The sequence below is a fragment of the Panicum virgatum genome, chromosome 1K (genome assembly GCF_016808335.1).
Source record: "Panicum virgatum strain AP13 chromosome 1K, P.virgatum_v5, whole genome shotgun sequence".
NCBI classification, from domain to species: Eukaryota; Viridiplantae; Streptophyta; class Magnoliopsida; order Poales; family Poaceae; genus Panicum; species Panicum virgatum.
In genome coordinates, this window is record NC_053136.1 from 46,146,007 (window position 1) to 46,168,563 (window position 22,557).

At 47.7% G+C, this 22,557-nt stretch overlaps 3 protein-coding genes and 1 pseudogene across 5 annotated transcripts; 3 read left to right on the forward strand and 1 right to left on the reverse strand.

The window, feature by feature from the left end:
- Positions 1–6,357: 6,357 nt before the first annotated feature.
- Positions 6,358–6,840, reverse strand: LOC120655879. Its single transcript, XM_039933859.1, has one exon. The coding sequence runs from the start codon at positions 6,838–6,840 to the stop codon at positions 6,358–6,360; it is 483 nt and encodes a 160-aa protein (XP_039789793.1).
- LOC120712532 lies at positions 6,774–9,416 on the forward strand (annotated as a pseudogene).
- A 2,868-nt stretch (positions 9,417–12,284) lies between these two features.
- LOC120712542 (SPX domain-containing membrane protein OsI_08463) lies at positions 12,285–17,859 on the forward strand. 3 transcript variants are annotated; one of them, XM_039998346.1, is made up of 11 exons: positions 12,285–12,652; positions 13,909–13,989; positions 14,398–14,518; positions 14,647–14,958; positions 15,037–15,141; positions 15,236–15,687; positions 15,845–16,149; positions 16,383–16,561; positions 16,708–16,898; positions 17,061–17,194; positions 17,314–17,859. In XM_039998346.1, the coding sequence occupies exons 2-11, from the start codon at positions 13,937–13,939 to the stop codon at positions 17,550–17,552; spliced, it is 2,091 nt and encodes a 696-aa protein (XP_039854280.1). In that variant the 5' UTR covers positions 12,285–12,652; positions 13,909–13,936; the 3' UTR covers positions 17,553–17,859. The 3 variants fall into 3 exon arrangements, with proteins under 3 accessions (XP_039854280.1, XP_039854288.1, XP_039854295.1); XM_039998354.1 differs by having other exon boundaries at positions 12,287–12,652; positions 13,915–13,989; positions 17,314–17,792; XM_039998361.1 differs by having other exon boundaries at positions 12,287–12,652; positions 13,921–13,989; positions 17,314–17,792.
- Positions 17,860–18,427: 568 nt separating this feature from the next.
- Positions 18,428–20,853, forward strand: LOC120655888 (protein HOTHEAD-like). Its single transcript, XM_039933869.1, has 4 exons — positions 18,428–18,660; positions 18,749–19,426; positions 19,541–20,534; positions 20,619–20,853. The coding sequence occupies exons 1-4, from the start codon at positions 18,576–18,578 to the stop codon at positions 20,674–20,676; spliced, it is 1,815 nt and encodes a 604-aa protein (XP_039789803.1). The 5' UTR covers positions 18,428–18,575; the 3' UTR covers positions 20,677–20,853.
- The last annotated feature ends 1,704 nt before the right edge of the window (positions 20,854–22,557 follow it).

A 22,557-nucleotide genomic window follows, 5' to 3' on the forward strand; every position in this document is an offset into this window, starting at 1 on the left:
AACTGGTCAACATGAACGTAGATCAGCATCAGGCAGGCGTCTCGGTGACTCCAGTCCCATTTGAGTCGCTGGAACTAGAAGCAGCCGCAGAAAGAACTTGAAAACTTTCATGACGTCCAACGTCTAACGAACCATAACGGCATAACCGGTTCCCGGTTTGTTTTTAGTGACGGATCGTGAGCCATGACAGATTCTAGATGTGCCACGGCATGTGCTTCTCGCTGGGGGCGCGTTTAATTCCAAAAAAATTTCACCTCGAAATTTGTGACTTTCCTTTTTTTTTGGGTAATCATAGCGCTTTCATTCATTCTCAGAGCGATTACAATCCACGGCTGCTAGCTCTCCACAAGCAAAAAAACGACCGCTCCAATGCAGAGATCGTAGAAGCACATACATGTGCCACCGAGTTTGCATCTCTCCGCACCCAACGAACACGAAACTCTGAAAAACTCTTCCCTAGCTCTATGATATCAAGACAAAGACTCCCTATAGAAGAATAAACAGCTTCCGGATCGTGGAGCAGGTGTACCAGACCTTGGCAATCGACCTCCAACACCACCTTGTCGAGACCCAATTCCAGCGCCAATTCCAGCCCCTCGCGCGCAGCCAAAGCCTCCGCCGAGAGAGCAGAGTCGACATCATCGAACCATCTCGCCGCTGCCCCAATCACCACACCCCCATCGTCGCGAATGACCACACCTATGCGCCCAGTGGACGATGTCTGATCATAACCGGCATCAGTATTCACCTTCATCCACCCCCCTTCGGGCTTCTCCCACATCACCCGAGCAGGCGGCTGTCTCGGCTGGTTCTGCGGTCGCAAGGCCAACAGCTCCTCCAACAAATTGGAGACGTATCTCGCCGCTGCTCCCGGCTCCCACACCGTTCTCCCATGCCGCCTTCCATTGCGTCTCGTCCACAGCGCCCAAGCACCACATACAATCAGAGCTGCCACAAAAGCGTTGCAGATCTCTGGCTTCAGAATATCAGTAGAAAAAGAGCAGGGGTGCAGCTTAGGGATTGCCAGCCCCTTGAGGTCCTTAACCGCCTTCCAAAAGTGCTTCGCGGTCAGACATTCGAAGAAGACATGGTGTAGAGATTCCGACGGATCACCACAAACATGACAGTGGCTTTCCGGTTCCACATGCCTCCTCTTCAATTCGGCCCGTGACGGAAGCGAATTGTGAAGCACCCTCCACCAAAAGACTCTGCATTTTGGAGGAATATCCAGCTTCCAAAGAGAGGACCACTGTGCCGACCCACCAGAGGCCGATGACTCCCCAGTCTTTGCCATGGCTGCCTCTGTCTGTTCTTGTTTGAGAAAATTATATGCCGAACGGACAGAGTAGAATCCCTTCTTCTCAAAAGCCCAAGCGAGAACATCCTCAGTTGCCCGGACACTAGGTCTGATCTTGAGCACTTCATTGGCATCGAGCATCATAAAAGATTCCCTAACCACTGACTCATCCCAATTTCTTGTGCCCGGGATGAACAGATCATGAACCTTCACCGCTGTCGCTTGCGGCATGCGCACCACTGGTTTGAGTGATCTAACTCCTGGTATCTAATTATCCTCCCACACATCAATGTCACCCGGCCCAACCCTTTTAATCAGGCCACGGGACAGGACATCCCACCCATGGAGGATTGCCCTCCAAGTGGCAGAACTTCGCCTTTTTTTGGTAGCTGAAAGAAAATCCGAGTTAGGGTAGTATTTTCCCTTCAGTACCTGAGCGCAAAGCGAATTCGGCCGCTTAATCAAACGCCATCCTTGTTTTCCCAACATCGCCTTGTTGAACAAAGCGAAATCTCTGAAGCCCATACCACCCTCACTTTTTGATCTCGTAAGCTTCTCCCATCGCAACCAGTGGATCTTATGATTGTCAAGACTACTGCCCCACCAATAATTTGATACTGCAGAGGTCAGCTTCTTACAGACTGCCGGCGACAGTCTGAAACATGACATGGGATATGTTGGCACCGACTGAACATTTGCTTTCAAGAGTACCTCTCGGGCTGCACAGCTCATGTTCTTCTCCTCCCATCCTCCCACCATACCTCGCACCCGGCTAGAGACATAGTTGAAAGCACCCGAACTTTCCCGCTCGGCAGGCGTAGGTAATCCCAGGTACTTCTCACCCAACGCTTCAGTTCGAATCTGTAGGCTGGTATGCACTGCCTCCTTGCTCTCACTGTCGCAATTGGGGCTAAAAAAGATAGCCGACTTCCCCTTATTCACAAGCTGGCCCGATCCCCTGTTGTAGTCCACAAGGATTGCCGCTACCCGGTCTGCCCCTCTCTTTGAAGCTTGGGTGAAAATCAGACAGTCGTCAGCAAAAAGAAGATGTGACTTTCCCTTTGGACACATGCATGGAGCACTAAATGTAATTAAATAACAAAACTAATTACACAGTTTGGATGTACACGACGAGACGAATCTTTTGAGCCTAATTAGTGCATGGTTAGCCATAAGTGCTACAATAACCCATATGTGCTAATGATGCGGTAAAATGACTGACTCAAAGATTTGTCTCGCGGTTTCCAAGTGAGTTCTGAAATTAGTTTTTTAATTAGTGTCCGAAAAACTCTCCCAACATCTGGTCAAACCGTTGACGTGACATCCAAAAATTTTTTATTTGGAAACTAAACGGCCCCTGGTTCTTCCTCAACAGTGTTCTCAGATCACAAGTGGGAAAGCTTTGCGATGAGAGGTAGCACAATGGACAGGATCACAGGAACGATACCGAACCGGAGACAAAAAGGCGACGCGACGCGACGCGACGCCGGCCGATCATTGTGCAATGATATACTGTTGACGCGACGCGACGCGACGCGACGCCGGCCGATCATTGTGCAATGACAAAAAGGCGACGCGACGCGACCACGATCACGCACGGCCCGGTCATTCGCGCCGCATCTCCCGCGGCCCCACTGCAGAAATTAACGGCCCGTGGCAGCGCTCCTCCGGGTCCTCCCTAGTACGGACTACGAGTACTTTAGTGATGACTGGAAGCGTCATCACTCAACGCAGATTTTGTGACGGGGATGCTGAAATCTGAATGGTGGTGACACTCTGACACATCACGCATGAGACCCCATCGATCTTTTAATTTCGTGTCGGAGGAGCACACACATCAACGATGAGACACGGCCGATGGTGCCATTAATTAGCACTAGTGCTCAGGTCATCTGCGCGGAAATAATGCATCGGGATTCTCACCTGACGTGTGATTGCAACGTACAGTAACGATGACGCTGGTGAGCTTTGCTGATTCTTCCGGCGGCTTCGCCATCCACGACGACGACGACCTTCGTAAAGCTGGCACGAGGAGGGAATATCCGTCGGTACATTCCTTACAATCCTGTGAAAGCTAGTGCTGTACTACGTAATATCTGCAGCCGTCCATGTGCCCGGCGCACCGATGGCACGGAGACAAAAAGGCGACGCGACGCGACGCGACGCCGGCCGATCATTGTGCAATGATACTGTTGACGCGACGCGACGCGACGCGACGCCGGCCGATCATTGTGCCCTCCGGGTCCTCCCTAGTACGGACTACGAGTACATTAGTGATGACTGGAAGCGTCATCACTCAACGCAGATTTTGTGACGGGGATGCTGAAATCTGAATGGTGGTGACACTCTGACACATCACGCATGAGACCCCATCGATCTTTTAATTTCGTGTCGGAGGAGCACACACATCAACGATGAGACACGGCCGATGGTGCCATAATTAGCACTAGTGCTCAGGTCATCTGCGCGGAAATAATGCATCGGGATTCTCACCTGACGTGTGATTGCAACGTACAGTAACGATGACGCTGGTGAGCTTTGCTGATTCTTCCGGCGGCTTCGCCATCCACGACGACGACGACCTTCGTAAAGCTGGCACGAGGAGGGAATATCCGTCGGTACATTCCTTACAATCCTGTGAAAGCTAGTGCTGTACTACGTAATATCTGCAGCCGTCCATGTGCCCGGCGCACCGATGGCACGAGAACACGGCTGCGTGGAAGTCGCCAGCCTCGACTGCAGAAAAGAAGGCGACACGGGGAGTTTGGCTTATTATATATCGTACACCGGCAGGTGTTTTGAGCATATGTATTGCACTTGCAGCCCACCCCGTGACAAATATATATGACACTTTTGACGAAAATCTGGTCAATATTTTTGAGATAGCTTTTAAAATGTTTAGTTTGAAAACATAAGAGTATACCGATTTGTCTTGAAATTTAAACACTTTAGTAACCCCGTTCTTATTAGGCGTTGTAACTATATTCTAATAGAAAAGTTTTCACAGTTAAAACTAGTGGGTTATTGCATCCGACTCAAATTAAAGATATCTGGACAAAGGATGAGTTTTGTCAACAAAAAAAAACAATGGGTTCTCCCATATCCATATGGTGGAATAACATGCAGTGCTAAGTTTTGGCATAAATTCATTTTGTCAAGTGTTTTTTTAATATTATGATTTAGTCTCAGTTTAATTAGGAAGCAAATGCGGTTTCAAGATGAACTCAACCTCGAAAAGGAATTCAATTAGCTGTCCAGTTAACCCATTTATCTTTCATAATAGGTTGAAATGGATATTGCCTGTCACTTGAAAATAAGGTTGTTTCTTTTCAGCAAGTTTTTTGTTTGTTAAACAGGTTGACGTTCCACTGGGAATGGAATAACAAAGGCTTTTGGCAGTTTGTGGATCGAGATGTGATTCGCTTTTTTTAGTAAGAGTTTCTTTCTTTTGGTGTGCTCTTCCTGGAACTGGTAATAGGCTCAATTTGGTGCATTCTACTTTGATGTTATGGTCTTTACAATCCTTGAATTGTTTGAACCAGACTCTCATTAATGGTCACTATATTTGATTTGCTCCCAAATGCGCTTATTTTTATTGTCTTTCTGGTATTTGGATTCTATTTATTTCCACCACCTCATATTCTTAGCTCTTTTTTCAGCAGCCACCCTGGAAAGTTTATTAATAAGATTTTACAGACGTTCCTAGGGCTTCCAAATACATTAGCCAATATGAGACGTAAACATGTAAGTCAGCCAGGTCTAAAATCCACTTTTCATTCAGTCTTATTTCTTTCTTTTTGAGTCCTAAAATTTTTTGCAATTATGGTATCCTATCTTAAAGGCCAGCCCTATATTTTCTTAAGAAATTTTTTTTAGAAAATTTCATGAGATGGGAATTTGTATCAGAGAGAGAAAGAAATGGCTTCTCTGCTTGAGAATTGCTATGAGGCGAAGATTCAGGTAGACAAAAGATTCGTCATGGGGAGGCAGGCAAGGGGAAAAGGGATGTTTGCTTTGGTACCTGTCAATCATTTTGAATCCCGCTTTCATTGACCTTGAAGTCTGAGAGAAGGCTTTTTCTTTCTATTAAAAGATCACAAATCAGAGGGGTGATCAGTCCTATTTCAATCCTTCATCTTCTTATGAGTAGCCGCCGCGGGGGGGGGGGGGGGGTCTTCAGTCTGAATCCTCCACTAGCATTGGACCAACAGTCAGTCTAGCTCTCGCTCTTATCCAATTTCCTTATCCTTTCAGGGCAAGGTCGGAGTAGTAGGCAAATACAATTTCTTTTGTTGCATGTGGACCCGCTTGTGAGACTGAAGAAATTGAAGCTAAATGACAATCTGAACCTACTTGCTTACATGATCTTTAAGAAACTGTGGACTTTTGCACCTTTCTGTCTAGCTTGAGTTATCTTTTAGTTCTCTCCCCTCGGCAAAGTGGATAGGAAAGAGTCTTGCTTCCATTCCACTAGCCAAGAATAAGGAGAGTGACTTTCTCTTTTGAACCTCTTAAGCTGACTTGAAAAAAAATAGTGGTACACCCCTCAGAGATTTAGGGACCACCATGCTCGTCCACTTTCTTGATAAACGACTCGATGCATTTTCTCTTCCTTGCCGCTGAGACTGAGACATATCAAAAAGATCTATTACTAAAAGGAGATTGGGATCATCCTATGGTTACCGGATGATGGGAATAACTAAGCAGAAATTTGGAAATGAGCACGAAATGTCTATAAATGAATTTTCTCATTATTTGTTATTTCCGGGTCTTTTCGTTGCATTCACTTACAACAAGAAACAACCACCAGCGTTTGGTGCAGCACCTGCATTTTGGTGCATTCTTCTTTCTTTCCTTGGTCTTTCATTCCGTCATATTCCAAATAACTTATCTAATTACAACGTATTAACCGCTAATGCACCTTTTTTTAATCAAATCTCAGGGACATGGTCTAATCATGAGGGTAGTATTTTATCATGGTGTTGGATCCCAAGTTTTTATGGATTCTTTTTTTGTTACCGGGGTCGACCCCAAAGCCATAATGTCTCAAAACGCAGAGGCTATAGATAAACTTTTCTTTTTTCCTTTGTCTCGAACTTCGTGAAAAACTCCATTCTATCTCTCCAACAAAAAAGTGGGGCTGCGCCCCAGTTGTACACTCCCTTCGTTCGGGGAACCCTTGTTGATTCTGAACTTCGTTCGCAAAGTAAGCGTCCTTTTAATGGGCCAGCCCTTTTTAATGCGCCGCTTGACCCAGTTTTGAAAATGAGCTTTGCTCTTCTGGGCGCTGGGCGCTCCCGTGGTTCGCGAGAAGGAAAAAGGACTAATCTTTTGTTACATCTGGCACGAGATGAAAAAGAGAGAACTTCGTCTATCGATGAATAGCAGATTGACGGAGCTCTTGGCATTGCTTTGTTTTTCTCTCCTTTCCTATCAGCGAGTTCCGATCCTTTTGTTCGAAATTTCTTCGTTCGTACCGAACCACTTGCAGAATCAAATCCTGTTCCACAAGATCCTATATCAGCTATACATCCTCCTTGCATTTATGCCGGAGATGTCGCCAGTGCTATGGGCTTTGGGTTATGTAGATAAAAAATGATGAATAGGATTGTGGCACTCCACTCGCCGCCAATGCGGAAGGATGCCGCCGAAAAGAATGGAACGCTGCTTCGCTCTGCTGGATGCGTCGGATCCCATATCCATATAAGAAGCTCGCTCTTTACCCGATCATTCAAACATTTTGTGGGCGGCGCGCCTGCTCTATTGTTGCGTAGCAATAGAAGCCTGCTCATGCTGCTTCGGCGGCGCTTTTTTGCCTTCTCTTCGCTCTGGACAGGAGCGCTAATGGACACGGGGAGGGAGCAGGCGAAGCGTGTCGTTCGTAATGGAAAGAAAGACACCACTACTTCGCCTCTTTGTTGGACCGCCGGCGCGAACACAGTGGTCTCTGACCAGGACCAGGAACCAATTCGAATTTGGATCTTGACATGTTGGTTGTTTTTAACCGTAGGCATCTCGCCAGGAAGTTGGTGGGCTCATCATGAATTAGGTCGGGGTGGCTGGTGGTTTCGGGATCCCGTAGAAAATGCGTCTTTTATGCCTCGGGTATTAGCCACAGCTCGTATTCATTCAGTAATTCTACCCCTTCTTCATTATTGGACCTCGCTTCTTAATATTTTGACTCTTCCATGCTGTGTCTCAGGAACCTTTTCAATACGTTCCGGATTGCTAGCTCCCGTTCATAGTTCTGCTACAGACGATACACGAGGAAGATTTTTATGGCGGTTCATCCTTCTAATTACAGGCATATCTATGACTCTTTTTTACTAGATGAAGCAGGAGGCATCGGTCCGTAGAACCTATAAAAAAGAGATGGTTGTGGCGCGTAGTACTCTTGTGCACCTACGTCACTCGGCTCGCGCGCAACCCCGCCCCGTTATGTTATGGAAGAATTTTGCTTCTTGCTAGGCTGGTTATTCAGAGCCAGCAACTGGCTGCCGGATTTCGTCCCGTCCGTAGCGCTTCGGAAGTCACTCTGGCGTGGCGCAGCTGGATACTTCTGATCAATAGGAATAGGTGTAGGAATATGGGGTATCAAAAACAAAATTTTTCTACCGCATAAACCAGGATTACTGCAGTTATAGATCACGGGATTACCACTAGACGCGTGGTTGCGGAACTTCTGTAGCACGTCGGTGTAGTGCAGATGGAAGCCGGCAGTGCAGTTGCGAGAACCTCCTCTCGTGCGGCTCGTCCTTGTGCAGCAGATGTGGCACCTCCAAGGTATCCACACGTACGGGAAGAAGTGTCGCGATCCGGACTGCTAGGTCCGCGAAGGCGACCTAGGGCTTGGGCGCGAAGGAGGGGAGGCACTGTAGCACGCTACGGCTACTGTTCACGGCGGCGTTAATGTTCACGTGAACAGCAACCGTGAATAGTAAAAGGTCTAGGGTTTAGGCGCCCCCTTCCCTCTGTTTATATAGCCCCTCAGGTGGGCTGTCTTGGGCCCCACCTTGGGCGCCCCCTTTTAGGCCGAAAAGGCCCATTAGTGCACCTAAGCCTAGTCTAATTCGGATCTCATCCTTATCAGGCTTCTTTCCCTTAAGTGTGTGACCCTATGAGCTCATATGCGAATAGACATGGCCCGAGTACTCTTACTCGACCCAATAGTAGACAGTGGCCTCTAGCAAGACATGTCAACTCCTATACTCACACAAAGATCATATCAGATGAGCCGCCACAATATCATATACATGCTGTTCCCTTTGCCTCACGATATTTGGTCTAGTTTAAAGCCGACCACTCTTTCTCGATCCTGTGATTCGGAATACTTGGTTAACTCTTAACCCCAGCATGGCCATGCATTTCCTGATCCGAATCACTCGAGGGCCCCAGAGATATCTCTCTCTTGTAGAGAGGGGCAAATCCCATCTTGACCGACTATGTCTCACAGCATGTTTCTTGACAGACCCGAAAGCCACCTTTATGACTACCCTGTTACGGTGCAGCGTTTGATGGCTCCTAAGTAAGTCGGTTCACATCTTGAGTACATACGACGATCTCAGGTCTTAGGACACAGCGTACATATTGTGTAATGAGAAGTCATAATCTCGTGTTGGGTCAGTTCAGTCTCATGTCTCACATGAGCCCACATTATTAGTTTGACATCCCCATGTCCATGACTTGTGAAACATAGTCAATCAACTAATATATGTGCTAGTCTAATATTTATGTGTGTCCTCACATAAACTCCGACTAGGAACATTTTAGAATATTCATACAAGTATAGAGTTTCACAAATACTTCACATAAGCATTAATCAATACAAGTTGTCATCCATGAATATTCAAGGTACACTTTATTAACCATGAATACAAGGAAATATGATTGCCTCTAGGGCATATTTCCAACAATAGGAGGAAAAAAAAGCTTATGATGAGCATCTATTGGAGTCGATCGTTTCCAAGATCTAATTCGAGTTTCTTATTATGTAGTGGAAACGCCTCACAATCTTCTGTTTTACGCTTACGCTTAAGGGAAGAAATGTTCTTGGTGGATGCAGGCCTTGGTACCCCCAAAATTTGTATGCAAGATGAGCTTACAGGACTGCCAATCAAGCGAGCCAGGTTTGAGAATAAGGTGGGATCCAAGAATGTAGTGGCTGGTGAATCACTGATCAAAAAGCGGATTTTTGAGAGATTCTTCATCGATCTAGTGGCCGGTGAATCACTGATCAAAGAGTGAGCAACCGCCAAGTTTAATGATTTTGTGGGATCCCTGGATGTAGCGGCTGGCGAACCGCTTCTTCTTCCACAAAGATTCAGACAAAACCGAGCTTGGATAGAACTGAAGAAGATTTGGCGAATGAAGAAAAAGGTAAAAGGGTTTAAAATTAAGAAAATCAAAAGGAGGCTATTCAGTAGCCATCGCAGGTTTCATTACTTTTCTTCCATTCAAATTCAAAAAAGGTCTTTAAAAAAAAGGATAGCGAAAGCTCAATTCACCATTGATAGCTTTATCCCTAAAAGGAGGGATATTGTGATAATAGCGGCAGCAAACAAGAACTTGAGGGGAAAAAAAGATAGAAAAAATTATTAATAATCCGAAGCCCACCTTAATCCATTTTGTTGAGGATCTTGCACTTATTCCGGCCCTATATTTACATGAACGATGCGCCACATCCACCACATTACCATGGACAAAATATTGCCAGGACAAAATGTGAAGGTAGGCAATGTCACTTGTTGTCTTCATTGAACCATGGAATGGGTGTCCACTTGCATTGTCTCATATACAGAGAAATCGATTGAATAATATTTTAGATATAGTGGTGAATTACTTTATGTTTTATTGTTTAATGTTTCATTCATCTCTTTATCACTAGAGATAACAATGCTTGTTTGGACGAGATAAGCAACAACCATTTGAAAAGTCGTGGACGCGCACTTGACCCTCGGAGCTTCAATCATAGACAGGTATCCACCTTCTGTTTACATGTAGTAAAAATTATAGAACATTTATACCTTATCAACGTCTGCTACCGTGCTAGTTTATATGTCTGCGAAGCAAGTCCTTGATATTCACCTGGACATTTTGAGACATCACCATAGTACCTGTCATATATACCAAAATAACACTACTTTGTACCAACAATTATTCAACTAACACGTGCACGAAAAAAATGTTATTTCTTCTGAAACTTTATGTTAACACACAAACTGGGAAGCACATGCTCATTTGGACTGAACAAAGTTCACGCTTAACTTAATTGGCTCTGGCTGATCGAGATCGATCACGCACAATGATCAGCACTTCCCATCCATAGCAAATGCACTCCAGATATTTCACACGCCATGTCAACCAATAGCTACTGTGGCATGTTCACCACAGCTTTGGAGATTCTCCGTCGAAAATCGCCCTAACTTTTTTTTGCTAGAGGATGAGGAGCTAGTGACTGGGACTGAAAAGAAAGGGGTGGTTGGCCTCTGGGGACTCGTTCTTATTCTACATCGCCCGGAAGACGACGACGTTTTGGGTAGGTATCTTTGAATATTCTCGGGTTTATTCCCTGAGGAACTGACAGAGTGACCGTCTGCGTCTGAACTTTACATCGGCGTTCCATCAGCAAGTACATGGCACAAAAACCTTTTGCCGTGTTTGGTTAATTTCGCGTACGTTTTTCGAGAAAAAAATCTCGTATGCATGGAGTACTAAATAAAGTCTATTTGTAAAATCTGTTCCTAGAGTACTAAATAAAGTCTATTTGCAAAACCTTTTCAGGAACGGATGTAACTTTTCGCGATGAATCTAATGACGGTAATTAATTGATGATTTGCTACAGTGATGCTACAGTAATCATCCTCTAATAACGCGGTCAAAAACCTCATTAGATTCGTCTCGCGATTTACACGGGGGTTGTGGAGGTGGTTTTGTAATTATACTTTATTTAATACTCGTAATCAGTGGTCAAAGTAGGGTGAAAAAATTTTCACCCTACAACCAAACACGGCCAAAGTTGAGTAGATATTGGATTGTGGATGCAAACATCAGTACTTGCGTTGTCACACGATTCGCGGAGTGGCCTCATCGGATCCTCCTTTGACCATTGTATTCAGGAAATTTAAATTGATCTTAATTCTTCTCATTTTATCAGATTGAAATTAAATCATCTAGTTGAGAAGATTTGCGCCGTCAAATACTCATGCTTGTGTTAGCAGACTTCTTTTTTCAGGTCCAAGATCATACCACAGCCCTTATACTATAGTCTTAATTAAAAGGCAGTTCTTCATCTGTCTTCGTTTGAATGCCCTTATACCACGATTGCTACTTGCTAGTTCACTTATCATTTTTTTTAGGGCAGTTCGCTTGTCATTAGCGTAGTGATATGATCTTACTAGCAGGCTCGATGTCTTATTAATATATGCAGATCCCACTTTTTGAATCTAATAGCATCTTTTTATTTAGCATGGTGATCTGAAGATCACTTTGAGAGCGCGTGATGAATGCAACCATGTGAAATAACGAAGTGATTCTGTTTTTTCGAACGGGATGTTGAGGTGATTTTCAGGTGAGGGTGGATCGACGCTAATTACGCGCAAGGTTGTAGCTCGTTTATGTTCCCTAGACTGTCGTTTATTTTGCGGTGCGCCGACTCCCACCAAAGCCGCGCCCCAATCCAACCATCTGGATCTGGATGGATCCATCCGGAAGGAGGAGGAGGAGCAAGGGAACAAGAGCAGAGGTCGCGGGTGGCGAGGCAATTTCGGCCACACCCACGGCGCCTCCAAAACCAAAAGGCGTCGTCGTCCCGATCGAACCCGCCACGTCCGCATCGGCGATACGGCCCCGCAGGCAGAGCGCGCTGTCTCTCCGCCACAACCCCGGCGAGGCGAAGGCGAGAGCGAGACCCCCCTTCTCCGTCTCCACACGGCCGCGCACCACCGTCTCCGCGCGTCGCCGCTATAAATACCTCCCCGGGCCTCCTCCTCCGACTCCCACCTCCCATGCCAGACGCGTACTGACAGCCAAACCCATTGCGTTCGTCCGCCCCGCCCGCCATTGCAGCGAAGCCCCTCGGATTGGTTCCTCGCCGCGGCGCCCGTCGATCGACCACCAACCGGTCCGCATGCGCGCCCGTGCATGAATCCTCCTGGCTCTGTTGCCTTTGTTAATCTGATGGTTGCCAGCTGGAGCGGATAAGCTGCTGCTCCCGTCTGCCGGTTCTGCGCGCGCTCGCTCGCGATCGAGCTTTGCTTATGATCATCTAGCCACCAGCGAGAGGGGATCGGTCGCTCCGCAAGATCGGAGGAAGAGACGGAACGGAACCGCGCGCTGAACCGAAGAACGCGCCCCACGGTGAGCCAGCTGTTCTGTTCAGTTCTGTTATTCTCGTGTTTAAAGTTTAAACCTGAAATAAGATTTTATCTCCTCTTCATGTTGCATGCGCCGAATTTCTGGCATTTTGTTCGGTAACTCTGAACATTTTGCGCATTTTATTTGTTGCGCTTGGAACGTATATGTTTTTAATTTGTTCTTCTTTTCGAATGGTGGTGGTCATCGCTCTAACTATCTAGAACCAAAAAGTGACGCCGAATGAACAGAGAGGGAGGGGGGGGGGGTACCATTACATGTCTTGTTTTAGGCAACCGTTTTCAGCGGTACATTGCGCATTCCTGCTTTTTTTGTTGCGCAACCATCGGAGGATCACACTGGTGCAAAGTTGAGAGGCTGCACCAGTTTGTATGTTCTGAATTCTGATGAAGCGAAACATCTCAATTGAAAATCATTTTCTTAGTTGGATAATGACATGATTTACCTTGGATATGTGTTCTCAAGAGTCAGACATGGTGAATTTGCCCGCTAGCGCATCCTTATTTCTTCAGAATAAACGTCCTCAGCTCAACGCATCCTTTCCTGATCAATTCGCTGCTTCTGCTTGAATAATGGTTTGCTAGTACCAACTACATGCCAAACCCTGACAAAAGTGTTTGTTTCTTTTTTTCAATATAAAAACATGGCGTGCATTGCATTTCTCTATCCAGGCCCAGTAAGGCTTCAGTATCTGACATGCTCAGCTCTTCGCACGGGTAGCAAGTGCAGGAAGAGCGTAACGATGTCGTCATAAGATGCCTCTTGGGAGCCCCTAGAGCCGTTTGTGTTAGTGTTACTGCATATCTGGACAGTGATGGAGCATCCTATGTTGGCTTCATCCGACAGTGTTACTAGATGATTCTGATCCCGTTGCTTGCCACGTGCCCTGCCCTTTTGGATCTATCTGGATTTTTTTTTGCTTTAGCCAGAAATGTTAATGTTATCTTAGGGTCACTATAAAGTGTCTTTTTGTCCATCTACCACTGACACGTCGGGCTTTCAGAAAAATTTGCCTTTATTCTTGATGGACTTGGTTGGCCTGCACTTGAACAATTACGATGTGTCTTATGTCAACAATATCCATTTTCCTTGTCTCGGTACATGAGACGAGACTGAAAAATGCTCTTCAGTAAGAACAGTACGTTAGTCGACCAGTGGAAAATCTAACTGGTATTCTCAACTGATCTATACATACACTGAGTGATGATTTTCTGCAGTGTTAAGCTAACTATTCTTTTCAGTTACAGTTTCAGGTACTGAAACGCCAAAATGGTTAATTTCGGTAAGAGATTGATGGCAGACCATCTGGAGGAGTGGAGAGAGTAAGTTTCTTTGCTACTCTGTAAGTTAAGCAGGGTGCCATTGATCAGAATAGTTAGATCTTCAATCCAATTGGCTATGAGCTTCTTATTTGTGATAAAAACAGGCAAAACATGTACTCCTTCCATTCCAAACTATAAGACATTCCAACAATCTTGGGAAGTCAAAGTTTTTTATGTTTGACCAAATTTATATAATAGAATAATGACATTTGTTATATAAACTAAGTACCATTAGATTCTTTATTAGTTATATTTTTATAGTACATCAATTTGATATCATAAATCTTTATATTTCTCTCTATAATCTTGGTCAAACTTGAGATTGTTTTGACTCTACAAGATTCTTGGGATGTCTTATAATTTGGAACGGAGGGAGTACTTATTATTCTTTTGTTTTGTCATTGCCAGATACTATATTAACTACAAGATGATGAAGAAAAAGGTAAAACAGTATGTTCAGCAGACCCAAACTGGTGGTAAAAACCGCGAACAAGTTCTTAAGGAGTTTTCAAGGGTGCTCGATGACCAGGTACAAATGAACTAAATATTATTTTCTGACTGGTTTCTTTTAGCTTGAATTGTCGAAGCCTACATGTCCATTCTTCAGTGCAAGTTGACACCTTACCAAAAACCTTCATATAAGCTTCTTTCTTGCAGATTGAAAAGATTGTTCTCTTTCTTCTGCAACAACAAGGTCATCTTGCTAGCAGGATCGAGGATTTGGGAGAACAGCGTGCCGCGCTTATGGAACAGTCTGATATATCCCAGATTTGTCAGCTACGAGAGGCTTACAGGGAAGTTGGATATGATCTTGTGAAGCTCCTTAGGTTTCTTGATATCAATGCTACTGGAATCCGGAAGATACTTAAGAAGTTTGATAAGCGCTTTGGTTATAAGTTTACAGATTATTACGTCTCTACTCGGGCAAATCATCCTTATTCTCAGCTTCAGCAGATCTTCAAGCAAGTGGTAAATTCTCACGCTTCTCCCTCCTTTTTATCTGATAAGGATCAATTTTTTCCTCCTATGATGCATTGGCGAATGCAGGGCGTCGTGGCCGTAGTTGGCGCTTTGTCACGCAACCTTGCATATCTGCAGGATAATCGAGGAAGTTTTTCATCCATCTATGATCATCCATCACTAACTATCAAGGTATCTATTTTTTTCTGTTCTAACCATATTGATGCATTCCCATATGGTCTGAATTCTAATATGGAACATGTGCACCTTTTAATCTCCTATGCAGGACCCTGTCATAGAACAAATAAATCATTCAGTACAAAAACTCACGCACTCCACAAACTTCCTGCAATTCTTAGGACAACACGCACTTATCGTGGCGGAGGATATGCATAGTGGCTCTGATCTAGTTGACGACCAGAGCTACCACTTCCTGTCGTTACTGCTCAACTTAGTGAATACATTTCTGTATATGGTGAACACATATATCATCGTGCCAACTGCAGATGACTATTCAGTAAGCCTCGGCGCCGCAGCGACTGTCTGTGGTGTCATTATCGGATCGATGGCAGTTGCTCAAATCTTCTCCTCAGTATACTTCAGTGCCTGGTCGAATAAGTCATACTTCAGACCCCTCGTATTCAGCAGCATCATGTTATTTCTGGGGAACCTGCTGTATGCTTTGGCGTATGATCTGAATTCACTGACTGCTCTTATTGTTGGCCGGCTGCTGTGTGGGTTAGTTACTCCTCTCTTGGTCTATTTATGTCCAAAATCCAAATCGAGTTTGATTTTTTTGCTTTTCTTTAAGTTGCTGAATATTACAGTTTTTGTGCTAGTTTAGGTATTGTAATATCAAACTGTTCTTTGATCAAATTGGCAATATGATGTGCAGCTTGGGTTCTGCCAGAGCTGTGAACCGTCGGTACATCAGCGACTGCGTACCTCTGAAAACCAGACTGCAGGCATCTGCAGGGTTTGTCAGTGCTAGCGCTCTTGGAATGGCATGCGGTCCTGCTCTTGCAGGTTTGCTGCAGACAAAATTTAGGATCTATGGTCTCACATTCAATCAGAACACCTTACCTGGGTGGGTCATGTGCCTTGCTTGGCTTGCATATTTGTTCTGGTTGTGGATTTCATTCAAAGAGCCGGATCACATTGCTACAGATAATTCTGTCAACACGCAGTCATCTGGTTCTGGTAAACTTTTTACTCTGCCTTCTTCATTAAAGAAAAAATAGGGGCATAATTTGGATAGCTAAAAACACACGGTCATCTGATACTAGTAAACTATCTCCACTGCGTTCTTCGTTAAAGAAAAAGTAGGTGCATAGTTTAGATAGATAAATAGACAAGCATGGTCATGATCAGAAAGCATATCCTCTGACCATCAGTTAAAGATAATTTACCAATCGAATTTTCTGCCAAAATAGCTCATCGAGTAAGTGGAAATTTGGAGGATGGCCTAGGACAACCTTTGCTCCTGGATGCAAATGAGAGACAAGATGAGGATGTTGAGGACAATGACGACAACGAAGAAGATCCTGAAGAATCTCATAAACCCGCAACATCGCTTGCTGCAGCATACAGATTGCTAACGCCATCTGTGAAGGTTTCCATTATCTATCTTCTTCAGACTCTGCACTTGTATTGTCCTTACAATCATGGAGGCACAACACAACACCACCCTGTTGTGGATTACCAACTTCCCTGAGTTTCTTCTGTATTAACTTATATTCGATGTTTGCAACTTATCAGGTTCAGTTACTGATCTACTTCATGCTCAAGTTTGCCATGGAAATTCTACTCTCGGAGTCAAGTGTTGTCACCACATTCTACTTCAACTGGACAACTAGTACCGTGGCAATCTTTTTAGCAGTTCTTGGACTGACCGTTCTTCCAGTTAATGTCATCGTCGGAAGCTATGTCACCAACTTGTTTCAGGACAGGTATTTGTTACTCCCCAATCTGGAGAAGCCACTGGCCATTGCGTTGTTATTTCTTTTTTGAAGAATCATTGCGTTGTTATTTCTAGGAAGAGTATTCATGTTTACTCTACCAGCAGCTATTCTAATTATTTTCCACATATTTTTCTTGCTTAACTACCGAAGGCAAATTCTTGTGGCCTCTGAAATCATGGTGTTGATCGGCATAGTCATGAGCTTCTGTTTCACCCCACACTACTCCGTCCCACAATACGTCACGTCAGCTCTCATCACGTTCGTATTCGCCGAGGTTCTCGAAGGTAAGTAGTGACTGCAGCAAGCCAACGCACAGTCTAATCTGAATTCTGAAGCTGCGTGCAGTGTTTCTGATATCAGCATTCCACTCATTTTCTGACCTCATGTGAGCAACGCGATGCAGGAGTCAACCTGTCGCTCCTCTCCCGCGTGATGTCGTCGAGGCTCTCCCGCGGGACCTACAACGGCGGGCTGCTCTCGACGGAGGCCGGCACGCTGGCCCGCGTCGCCGCGGACATGACGATCACCGCGGCCGGTAATCTGGGGCAGAGTCGCCTGCTGAATGTCACCCTGCTGCCCTCCTTGGTGATCTGTGTGTCCTCCATCGTCGCGACGTTCTGCACTTACAACTCACTCTACTGATGGCCGATGAACCGCCTCTCGTTTTTGTTGAGCTGTGTAGCTGCTAGATCGCGTCTTGCAATGACGCTGTAAATTTCAGGCTGCTACTGCTGTAAGCTGCGAATGGTTGTAACCTTGCAACAGTGAGCCTGCAGTGTTGCAACCTTGCAACTCACTCGACTGAAGTCTGCAGTGAGCCTGCAGTGCTGCAACCTTGCAACAGTTGTAACCCGACACGGACTTGTTAAATAAATTGGCTTATTGATGTAATGCTTCAAACACGAGAGATTACATTGGCTGCAAGTTTGGACTAAGCGCAGCAGGTTCAGAATTTCTGTCAGAGATGTTCATAAAAAAAAAATCTGTCAGAGATCAGACGTTCATTTGCCAAATTCCTTTAATGGTATGCAAGTTGCAGGGAAGAAAGATACTAGCACCACAATAACAGCATAGACGTTTGAAATTTGATCGAGACGGGAAGAAAAGGTTGCTGCGTGATACAACCAAGTGAAAGCCCACTGGTAGGTTTGCCGTTGGGTGGTTGAGGCCTTTCTTTCGTCACACATCACACTCATGACATGCTCGCGCGGTCAAGCATGTAAAAATCGAAGATTTATTTTGCAGGCCGTCAAAGAAGAGCATGCATCTGTTGCTGAAACGCAGTTTTTTTCTCCCCTTTGCAACCCTGTTGAACTGATCTGATTGCTGGGGAATTGCTATGGTCCAAAGGAATCATATGTTTCTCCGAGTCGCCTCTCATTTGCCTAGCAAGTAAAGTAGCAGACAACTACGGAGCAGTGGCAATTATCTTATCCGAATCTGTCGAACAGTTTCAGGTGACATAAAGGCTGCGGACCAGGGACCACGGAGACCTGCTAAGAGCCCTGTGCGTCAACTCAAACTGCACCAAAACAAACTACCAAACCATCCAAGGACAGCTTCTTCAGCAATCTCTGGCTGCTTGCTAGCTGCCAGTATATAAGCACACCAAACTCTCTGTGTTGCCATCATCGAACTCGAAGTGAACAGCTTCCAGACGGTCCAATGGCTTCTCTCCTGATCTCAGCACAAGCAATGGCCGTCTTCACTGTCGCATGCTTCTTCGCGCTCTTGTGCATGGCTCAACAAGGTGATTTGATCTTCTCCTCTTCCGATTCAGATGTCAAATTCTGCAACTGTGGTGTGTACATCGCGACTGATTCTTGTGATCGTGGCAGTCCGAGCTGTGAACTACACCTTCATGAGGGAGGCGGTGAACGCGCCGCCGGTGGCCTACTACGACTACATCATCGTCGGCGGCGGCACGGCGGGCTGCCCGCTGGCCGCGACGCTGTCGCAGGGCTCGCGCGTGCTCCTCCTGGAGCGCGGCGGCTCGCCGTACGAGGACGGGCGCGTCCTGAGCATGCTCCGCTTCTCCGACGTGCTGGCGGACACGTCGGCGTCGTCCCCGTCGCAGCGGTTCGTGTCGGAGGACGGCGTGATCAACTCCCGGCCGCGCGTGCTGGGCGGCGGCAGCTGCATCAACGCCGGGTTCTTCACGCGCGCCGGCGCCGGCTACGTCCGGGGCGTCGGGTGGGACCCCAGGGAGGTCCTGGCGGCGTACCGGTGGGTGGAGGACGTCGTGGCGTTCCAGCCGGCGCTGGGCCCGTGGCAGGCCGCCGTGCGGCGGGGCCTGCTGGAGACCGGCGTGCTGCCGGACAACGGCTTCACGTACGACCACATCCCCGGGACCAAGGTCGGTGGGTCCATCTTCGACGCCGACGGCCGGCGGCACACGGCGGCGGACCTGCTCCGGTACTCCAACCCCGACGGGATCGACCTATTCCTCCGGGCCAGAGTGGCCAGGATCTTGTTCGGTTACAAAGGTGAGTGCGCAGCGAGCATAGTAACTCAATGTCGAAGCCGGTAATAAGCGTTATTTATTCGGCAGAAAAAAAAACAATTTGCAGTGAGGCTGGTAAGTGTAACGGCATTACCCGCCGCTTCTTTGCAATTGTTTTTCTTTGCAGGGACCAAGCCGGTGGCGCGAGGCGTGGTGTACCGCGACGCGCAGGGCGGCACCCACGTGGCGTACCTGAACCGGGGCGCGGCCAACGAGGTGATCCTCTCGGCGGGGGCGCTGGGCAGCCCGCAGCAGCTGATGCTGAGCGGCATCGGCCCGGGCGAGCACCTCCGGTCGCTGGGCATCGACGTCATCCTGGACCTGCCGGGCGTCGGGCAGGGCATGTCGGACAACCCCATGAACGCCATCTACGTGCCGTCGCCGTCGCCGGTGGAGGTGTCGCTGATCCAGGTGGTCGGCATCACCCGCTTCGGCAGCTACATCGAGGGCGCCAGCGGCGCCAACTGGAACAGCCACCCCTCCGGCACCGGCACCGGCACGCCGCCTCCCCGGAACTTGGGCATGTTCTCCCCGCAGACGGGGCAGCTCGCGACGGTGCCGCCGGCGCAGCGGACGCCGGAGGCCATCGCGCGCGCCGTGGCGGCCATGAGCCAGGTCCCCGACGCGGCGCTCCGGGGCGGGTTCATCCTGGAGAAGGTGCTGGGCCCGCAGTCGACGGGCAGCCTCGCGCTCCGCAACCTGGACCCCGACGACAACCCCTCGGTGCGGTTCAACTACTTCGCGCACCCCGACGACCTCCGCCGCTGCGTCGCCGGCATCTCGGCCATCGAGCGGGTGATCCGGTCCGGGGCCTTCGCCCGGTTCACCTACCCCAACTTCGCCTTCCCGGCCGCGCTCAACGTCACGGCCGACTTCCCCGTGAACACGCTGTACGGCGGCCGGCGCTTCGGCGGCGGCGGCGGTGACCCCCGGGCGCTCGAGCAGTTCTGCAGGGACACCGTGATGACCATCTGGCACTACCACGGCGGCTGCCAGGTCGGCCGCGTCGTGGACCGCGACTACAAGGTGCTCGGCGTCGAGGCCCTCCGCGTCATCGACGGCTCCACGTTCAACGCCTCGCCGGGCACCAACCCGCAGGCCACCGTCATGATGCTCGGCAGGTGCAGAGATCATCTCCCTCACGTCTTCCTTTTTCTTGTCCGTGATTCTGGGGCGACGTGCGCTCATGCTCTTTGGTCTGACAGGTACATGGGGGTGAAGCTCCTGAAGGAGAGGATGCTCGAGGAAGGGCCAGGCGCCTGATGATCGCTGCACCTCGCGCCGTTCTGCCATTAATCTTCAGGATTCTTTTAGCGATGATGATCCTACAAGTTCGTTGTCGGAGAAACCGACTGTACTAGATGAAAATTCCGTGCCAGTTATTAGGCAATTAAATCGCACGAAATGTGGAAATATACGGCATTTATAGCGTTCATTTGATGCTCTTCTTCTAGCGAACATGTTTTCGTAAACGTGGCCGCTTGTCAGTGAAGCTAACCTTGTTCCTGGATCTTGAGTGAGAACCGTACCGGAGATACATGGTCAGATTCTACAGTACTCCATTTTATTTGGGAAAAGCTACAGTTCTCTACTACTAGTACTGTGTTTATGAGAGACGCGATCTGATTCTGATCCGTGCTTGTCGGCAGTCGGCACGAAGCCATGCCCAAGTAGCAGTCGCTTTCGCAGCCGACAGCGACTGGGTCAACAGGGTAAGGCAGTGCTCTAATTTCGATAGGCATGTTATGTTATTGTAGTACTTTGTTTGCTAACGACGGTGCATTATTAAGATCTCCGGAAGGTGCAAGGTAATCCTTCAACTTTCGACACGGTTTCCCTGTCTTTTCTGAGCCAGGATTCTAGGCGTCGTGTTGCTTTCTGTCGTTTCGGAGGCCGGCCATGGTTTTATGCTCTGGTCCCAAGCTGATTAGAACCGTTCTGGTTTGGTTAGTTAAGCCCTGACAGTAGTACTTATTAGTGGAACTGTGATATCCTGCCATCCTGGCCTCGTTGGCAAACTTAGCATCGTTTCTTCGAAACCCAACCTAATTGTTGGGAGACTTGCAAAGATCGTGGCTTACAGTTCTTATTCTAAAACTCAAGCCGTTTGATCGCAGGGGCGGTTACAAGGTTCCTTGAGCAAAGGTGGTAATGGACCGTGGCACTTGTGATCACTTCACAATTCAATTTTGTTCTTAAATTTTATTAGCTCACAAAATTAGAGCCCGGTCTTTTTAAAATCCGGCTTTTAGATTATTTCGAACAAATTTAACAGCCCTTTACCACTCCTATCCTTGCGTCCTTTTCGCTTCAGGTAACACTGACTTGATCATATTAGTGTACGACCTGAGTGCAGCCAAGCACTGCAAAAGTACGCGAGCCTAATCTGCAAAAAAAAAAATTATCTAAGAGGACAAGAACATGGCTGGACTGGAACACACTGCATGCCGTGCACGTTAACATGCCCGACTACCCACGAACGGCCAAAGATCCGATCACGCATGTGACGATGAGCGGCGCGCACGACTTCGATTCGGTCTAAATGTCTCGCTGTCTGTGGGTCCGCTGTTCTGCCAGGCCCAGTTGCTAGAGACTACAAGGGCATCGCGCCGGCTCGCCGTTGCCGAGGCCCCAGACCAATCGCCGCCCGACTCCGGCCACGAGATCACGTGGCCGCGCTCGGTTCCCCCCAGTTCCCCGGGCTCCAGATAACGCAGATCTCGGAAGTAAACGGACAAACCCACCCACCCACCCACGGTGTCCTCGCTAATTCCGCCCGTTAAAAGTTAATCTAAACCAAGCACCGCAAGCTGCTGCAGCTACATGAAACGAAAAGTTGAAATTTTGATTCGAATCACTTGGCCACGGTGACAGTTAGTAGAAGTGGGGCTTCAAAAAAAAAAGTTAGTAGAAGTGGCTTCGCTCTCCGTCAGAGTTTTGTGTCGTGCAGTGACTGTTCTGCGCCTGTCGGTGGGACGCCGTTTCTGTCCGAGATCATGCGAGGGCGAGGCACGATCTGTGCCCAGCGCCAGCCGACGACGCATCGCGCACGGTGGCGGGGGACCAGGCTGTGCTGCCGCGTCACCGTCGCCAGTCGGTGTTGGCGCCCCATGCCTGGCCAGGCCAGACAGAGCCCCAATCGCC

Bases quoted from the DNA above. Each gene is read 5' to 3' on its own strand.
- LOC120655879 (XM_039933859.1), bottom strand. From the start codon at position 6,840: ATGCAAGGAGGATGTATAGCTGATATAGGATCTTGTGGAACAGGATTT.
- LOC120712542 (XM_039998346.1), top strand. From the start codon at position 13,937: ATGGTTAATTTCGGTAAGAGATTGATGGCAGACCATCTGGAGGAGTGG. The intron at 15,142-15,235 runs GTATCTATTTTT...TCTCCTATGCAG, and splicing joins ATCCATCACTAACTATCAAG to GACCCTGTCATAGAACAAAT. The intron at 16,899-17,060 runs GTATTTGTTACT...TAACTACCGAAG, and splicing joins ACCAACTTGTTTCAGGACAG to GCAAATTCTTGTGGCCTCTG.
- LOC120655888 (XM_039933869.1), top strand. From the start codon at position 18,576: ATGGCTTCTCTCCTGATCTCAGCACAAGCAATGGCCGTCTTCACTGTC. The intron at 19,427-19,540 runs GTCGAAGCCGGT...TTTTCTTTGCAG, and splicing joins AGCGAGCATAGTAACTCAAT to GGACCAAGCCGGTGGCGCGA. The intron at 20,535-20,618 runs GTGCAGAGATCA...TTGGTCTGACAG, and splicing joins ACCGTCATGATGCTCGGCAG to GTACATGGGGGTGAAGCTCC.